The 6709-nt window shown below is 41.2% G+C and overlaps 1 protein-coding gene across 1 annotated transcript; it reads right to left on the minus strand.

The window, feature by feature from the left end:
* Positions 1-1658: 1658 nt before the first annotated feature.
* LOC113035465 (heme-binding protein 2-like) lies at positions 1659-3996 on the minus strand. Its single transcript, XM_026191051.1, has 4 exons — positions 3743-3996; positions 3531-3657; positions 2525-2693; positions 1659-2289 (listed from the first exon to the last, which is right to left on the minus strand). Exons 1-4 carry the CDS (start codon positions 3854-3856, stop codon positions 2103-2105), a joined length of 597 nt encoding a protein of 198 aa, XP_026046836.1. The 5' UTR covers positions 3857-3996; the 3' UTR covers positions 1659-2102.
* Between the last annotated feature and the right edge of the window lie 2713 nt (positions 3997-6709).

Genomic DNA, 6709 nt, shown 5'->3' on the forward strand with positions numbered 1-6709 from the left:
ACTTATCACCTGACCAAAGACATGGCTCCCACCAACACTGTGCAAAACGAGGGATTTAGGAAAATGATCAACACCCTAGACAAATGCTACACAGTGCCGTCCCGCAACTATTTTTCTATTGTTGCACTACCTGCTCTATACACGCAGCGTCGAGCAACGGTGGAGGCGGAATTTCAAGCAGTACAACATTTTGCGGCAACAACAAAACGTGAGACATTTGTTGTTTTTATGTTTGTTTATTGTTTTTATGTTCAGTCTCAACTGTTACGAAGTTGATGTGCAGTTAATAAGTGCAATAAATATTTATACTGGAAAAGAAAATCGTGAGAGAATCGTGATCTCAATTCTAAGCAAAAAAAAATCGTGATTCTCATTTTATGCAAAATCGTGCAGCCCTAGAATTAAGTCATTTGTGCATTCTTACAGTGTGGGATGTGTGTAGCTCAACAATGGATAATAGTGCAGAAGAGGGTACGGCCATGCAGAGTTTAAAGCATGGAAGTACTGACATTACTTCCAGTTTCATTACGTAAAAAGTGACAAAAACATTAGTGCGGGCTGTCTCTGTGAAGGTTCTCAGTCATCCAGGTCATCGTAGTCTAAGGAGTTTAGAAAGAAAAGCGTCTGGACTTCTTTCAGTTGCTTGAAGACATTTCACCTCTCATCCGAGAAGCTTCTTCAGTTCTAGGGTCAAATGGTGGAGAGTCCAAGATGTAAGACCCAAGGGGGACAATGGACCCCCTAATAATGATCCTCTACCTAATCACACAAGCCAAGGTGTGAAAATGGGTGTAGGTCACTATCAGCCAGGGTGTCGGATGAGCTCATTGTGAAACCTAGCCCCTATCATGTGATTTCCTGAGGTCAGATGGCCCAGGATGTGAGTGGGCGTTAAGGCGTCTGGGAAGGGATCTCAGAACTGGATTATAGATGGCAGACAGTTGGTGTCGTAAACCCCCGCCTGTGTTCAAAGATGGTCGTTCACACTGGACATAGATGGCTTTTTTCACTCCTCTTTCAAACCTGTCTTCTCTGTCCAAAATGTGAACATTGGCATCCTCGAAATAATGACCTTTGTCCTTTAGATGCAGATGGACCGCTGATTCTTGTCCCGTGGAGGTGGCTCTTCTGTTGTAATCTGAGTGAATATCTAGCACGCTGCCACGGGAATGTGAAACCGCTGAATCTTTAATTTTATTTATTTTTTGCAGTTTTATATGCTGAAATATGCAGAAAATAGATTTAAATGTTAAACGCAAGTCAAAGACTGTTGCATGTAATTTAATTTTTGCTTAATGCAATGTGCATAAAGTCAAAAGATTAAGATTAATAAAACAATTTTTAAAAAGAGACTTTTTCATTTGATTCAATTTTATATGATGGATTATGCAGAAAAAAAATAGAACTGAATCAGTAAAGTAACGGGATTACATTCTTGGAGAAGTAATTAGTAGTTAGGTCTTCACAAAGCTGGGGGGCGCAGGCCTTGAGGGCACGGGAATTCACCCGTTCTGGTCCAGCAGACTTCTGAGTGGAATCTTCTAGCTTGTCTCTGAACTTGCTCATGAAAGTGATAGGTGGGGTATAGGTGAGGTATAGGTGGGGAAGGGACTTTTATAGGAGGTGTAGTTATAGAAAATTTCACAGTAACAGAATGCAAATGCTCACAAAATGCTGTTTTATTGCAGAATATAAATTACCCAGTAAGAAATAACAGGAATTTAGAAAAAAGTCAAAACAATTTTATATCTCTTAGGGACAATGCACTTTTCAAATTTTAAGAATAAGATGGTTAAAAATAAACTCTTCAATATAAATGATAACTCCAGAAATAGACATAAAATGTCATGTTAGAGTCTAAAAGTTATCAAGGTGTTCTAAACAATCAACCAGCAAACAATTTTTTTGTGAGCCAAGTCCTCCTGGGCTTAAGGGGTGATCTGAAATCATTACTTTCTATTCACAGATGAAAGAGAATAAAGAAAAAGCAAAAGTAGAACAAACTGTTACTATGTTTTCAGTTCCAGGAACTAAACTAAACCACAACATTCCAGAAATCAGCAACCAATGCAAAAGGTCTGCAACCTGACAAGAGCATTTACTTAGTTCTGTTGTTGTGAGGCAGCACTGATCCAGATTTCATTGTGGTGAGTAAAAGAAAAATAGGATTCATAGGTAGCTGCAGCATGAGTGCTGGGATCAAAGGTTTTCCCAGTCTTAGCCAAGGCCTCACGAAGAGTCTTTGTGTTTTCCTGGCCAGTCTCAGTGCTTAGAGCACCACCGAAAACCCTTAAAACAAAGAAAAGAAAAATTGAGTCATCTTTCCCTGTGAGATTTAGACTTGTGTGTTAGCTGCTCTCTTTTAATTCTCTTTTCTGTCATAATGACTGATTTTGTTCATTTAGAACTTCACAATTTTGCACAAACTTGCAGTTTTATTCTACAATACAACTGCAAAATGAAAAACTTTGGATCTACTGAAGAAATCAAAGTGATTTAAAAGATAAATGGACACACCGCTCACCTTACATAGATAGTGGCTTCAGGTTTAGTTTCTAGTTTGACTAATGGATCATATATTTCTCCCTTTTTGCCACCAGAAGGAACAAACCACGACACCGACATTTTAGGATCACCTTCACCTTCAGTAACAGTGACCAGTACAGGCCAGCAATCATCAGGAATCTCAAAACCTGAAAGAAACAAACATTGTACAGAACTCAGAGTGGTAAATGGACTGGTTCTTATATAATGCTTGTCTACTCTATCTGAGCACTCAAAACACTTTACACAACTAGGCCTCATTCGTCCAGCACTTTTTCTATCTAACTTTCACACACATTCATACACTGATGCACCTGGAGAGCATGCAGACTGTAGCAGATGGGGATCAAACCACCAACCTTCCAATTAGTAGGCGACCTGCTCTACCACCAGAGCTAAAGCCACCCCAATAAGTGGGAAGCCTAAGGACTAAATCTGTTTTTTAAGACAAAAAGAAAAAAAAACTTGAAGAGTCAAATTTCAATTTGTGATATATTTCTTAAGATATGATGTGAAATCTTAATTTTTTGCCAAAGAACCCCATAGAACATAATAAAAAATAGAAAATGAACTGTTCCTTACCTGTAACAGTTTAATATGATGCAAGTTATTGTGGGAACTCTTTAAAGAGGATTTTGTTTGTCAAGTACTGGTTAGGGACCAGGGTTTATTTCAGTTAATAAATGATTGCATTTATCAAATATCCTACTCTCTTAAAATATTTCCCTCCACAACAGCTCAGGTTCTAATATGGCAACTTGAATATTAAACCAGGTAACACAAGACTAAAGAAATACAAGGTATCAGATTCTAGTTGTTGTTATGTTGATTTTAATCTTACATTTCTCAACTAATTTAGAAGTTCTGCACACCATCTTAGATCTTAGATCAACATATTACTTATTTATACAGTTCCATGTTTAGTTTAGCTACTGCCATCACAAACCAGATTACATACTCGAGTGATATTTCAGTGCCTCATGTACCTGCTTCAGCCTGTCTCTTGACGTAGGTCTTCAGGCGTGAATTTGCAGCTAAATAATCCCGGATCCTGGTGCTGTCGAGCTTTGTGGTAATCCAGTCGGTAGCACCATATAAGCGCACCTCAAAGTCCTGCACACAACAGAAGCAAAAACTATACTTAGCGACTAGAAATAAGAACACAACAATAGTATATGTGAACTGTTCCAAAGCCTACCTGGTGCGTCTCAACCACTTTGTACTGAGGACATTTTTCCTTTGGGCAAAAGTCCTGTCCGGTGCAGAGTGACACCAGGGACACAGCTAAGAGTGCAAAAACCACCTGTGCCATCTTCCCTGAGTCTTCTGAGGAAGTGCAAATGCAGCTCCACAAACAATAATGCAACTTAAAAGTACATCAAAGCGATGCCCTATTGCACCAGATTATATCAGACACGCCGACATAGCTGTGCTGCAAGGCAAATCAGGCAGTTTATCTTGTCTGTGGAAAAAGAAACAAAACAGACAAGCTGTCTGTTTTGTGACAAAACAAATTCAAGGCCAAGAGACATACAGAAGTGTGTGATATTTTTGTCTTCTTTCATTTTATCAGCTTCCATTGAACATAAGAAACCCTTTTCCCATTTGTTTGGAATGTGATGGGTAACACTTTCAAACTTTTAAGTAGTTTGTGTACTTTTAAATAATCTTTTCTTATTATGAATAGGTTGTTGTGTGCTCTGCAGACTTAGATAAATTTTACTGTACATGTCTATAGTGCAAACATGCCTTTGAGTAGACAGGCAGTCACATTTGATAATTTATTTATTTTTATTTTCCCACAGTAAAGCTTTTCTTTATAGCCATGCTAGCAGCACAGCTAGTGAGACTTATTTTAGTTTTTCCATCTAGGACCTTAAAGATCCTTGAACTTAAGACTTAGAGCTCATCCCTGACATATTTTGCTCCTGATGCGATCCTTACACCTGATTGTCCCTCCACTGATCATAAGTTACTTTTCAAACTGTCAACTAAAACTGGAGATTCACATTTCACCATCACAGATATGTAATGCTGGCCTGTCTCAGCTGGCTCATATTTGAAATGTTGCTTTTAGATACTTATCATTACTGTAACCTGAGCAGGAAATTTAATGCTTCACAGAAACTTACTGAGTTTAAAATTCCTGTGTCCTTGCAGTTTCAGAAAGTGGTTAAACAGGCTTGTGCACAAATTAAACCGTGTTTGCATATGTCATGTGTGTGTGTGTGACACACACAGTCTTATGAAAGATTGTGACATTGTGTAAGAGAGAGGAGAAGTGCAAATTGCATTAATAAATAAATATGTACATTATAAATCACCTATCATAGAATTAAGAGTTGTTATACAGCTTAATAGAGTATGGTAGGAACGATTTTCTGAAACTTTCTTTATGGCTGTGAGGTTCAATTAGTCTGAGGGAGAAGGAGTGTGGAGTGGAGTGGATGTGATTGGTTGGTTCATGATGGACAGCAGTTTGTCCATTAACTGCCTGCCTCTCGCTGACTCAAACACCTTGCTTCACACATCTGAGCTTCCTTAAAAAAAAAAAAAAAAAAGCAGAGTTTTAAGTTTTGTCAGATTTATCTTGTTTTATACATTTTTATTAAAATAAAATTCAAAAAACTGAGTTGGCATGCAATTGCATGCTGCATATGCTGCTGTTTAATCAGAATCAGAATACTTTTATTAATCCCTAAGGAAATTATGTGGGTTACAGTTGCTCGGATAACAAACTAAACTAATTAAATGATACAATATGTTACAGATTTACAAGTTTAAAAATAGCACTAATAAATACAAGGATTAACAGAGGTGATTATAAATAAATATCAAGAATATCAGGGAGATGGCCACAGGCAGGAATGATTTCCTGTGTTGTTCAGTGGTGCTTTATGGTAATCTCAGTCTCTGAACGTGCTTGGACCAGACGAGGCTGAAGGCTCTGAAGCTGGACCAGACGGGGCTGAAGGCGGCGGCGGCGTGGGAGCCGGAGGCGCTGCAGGCTGGAAGGTCCAAGGGATCCTTCCAGCCTGCAGACGAAGGCTGGAAGGTCCAAGGGATCCTTCCAGCCTGCAGACGAAGGCCGGAGCGGTCCCTCGGACCCTCCAGCGGAGACACGAGACGAAGGCCGGAGCGGTCCCTCGGACCCTCCAGCAGAAGCCATCACTAAGCCAGCAGTCATGGATGCCACTAGCTGACACAAAGGCGACTGGCAATGCACTGAGCACTGGCTCTGCCCAGGCAACGCTGACATGGTGCAGTTCTCATGTGGCTGCTTAAACCTCAGGGGTCCAGAATCAGCTGGGGACTGAGACCTAGCCTCTGGGGAAGCCCTGGAGCGGCAAACTTTGCCAATGGCGGCTAAACCATGAAAAGCACCTTGAGTAGAAACAAGTCTTTCTCCCTGCATGGAGTGAATGAGTGAAACTGGTGACACAGGCGCCTGAACTACGGGCGACACTGGAGGCGCTGGAGACAGAACTGAAAGTGGCACTGGAGACACTGGTGACAGAGCTGAGAGTGGCTGCTGAGCAGGTGATACGCTGTTCACATAATCATCTGCTGCACAGAACAGTCACACAGTCCGAAAACGGAAAAGAGTCCTCACTCACCACAGCCGGCGAATTAGAAGCCCGAACGTCCGGCTGTGGGGTGGCGCTTCCTCCCCGCAGACGGCTCCGACGGGCCAGGCAAGATCACATTCGGCGAGTCAGGCAGCGAGGAAGGAGTGGCTGAGAGAAGGTGAGGTGTGTGCCGGAGAAAAGCCTGCATGGTCGGAGGAAGCGATTTCAAAAGCCATGGCAGGCCGGAAAAGAGCCGTTGTAGCCGGTTTTCAACGGTTCGAAGCTTTGTTACGTTCCCCTGGGGGGGGGTCTAGGCGATGAGGGGGAAGTAAGAAAAGTGACCGGGTCAGAAAAAGGAGTCAGGGAGGCAAAACAGTTAAATAAAACAGTTTTATTGAAGTTATTCAACTAAAAGAGACGGACAAGCCGTTATTACCATAAAAGAAACAAACAAAATTCAGGCGTTGGTCAAACAAAGCAAAAAGTCAAAAGGAAAGCGCAGCTCACTAGCTGGAAACCACCGCAAACACTCAGCTCACTAGCTGGAAACCACCGCAAACACTCAGCTCACTAGCTGTACCCACACAAAATGGCAC

The sequence above is a fragment of the Astatotilapia calliptera genome, chromosome 13 (genome assembly GCF_900246225.1).
Source record: "Astatotilapia calliptera chromosome 13, fAstCal1.2, whole genome shotgun sequence".
Lineage (NCBI taxonomy): Eukaryota > Metazoa > Chordata > Actinopteri > Cichliformes > Cichlidae > Astatotilapia > Astatotilapia calliptera.

Coding starts and splice junctions, on each gene's coding strand:
- LOC113035465 (XM_026191051.1), bottom strand. CDS start 3,856: ATGGCACAGGTGGTTTTTGCACTCTTAGCTGTGTCCCTGGTGTCACTC. Junction 2,694..3,530: donor CAAGAGACAGGCTGAAGCAG/GTACATGAGGCA, acceptor TGTTTCTTTCAG/GTTTTGAGATTCCTGATGAT. Junction 2,290..2,524: donor GAAGCCACTATCTATGTAAG/GTGAGCGGTGTG, acceptor CTTTGTTTTAAG/GGTTTTCGGTGGTGCTCTAA.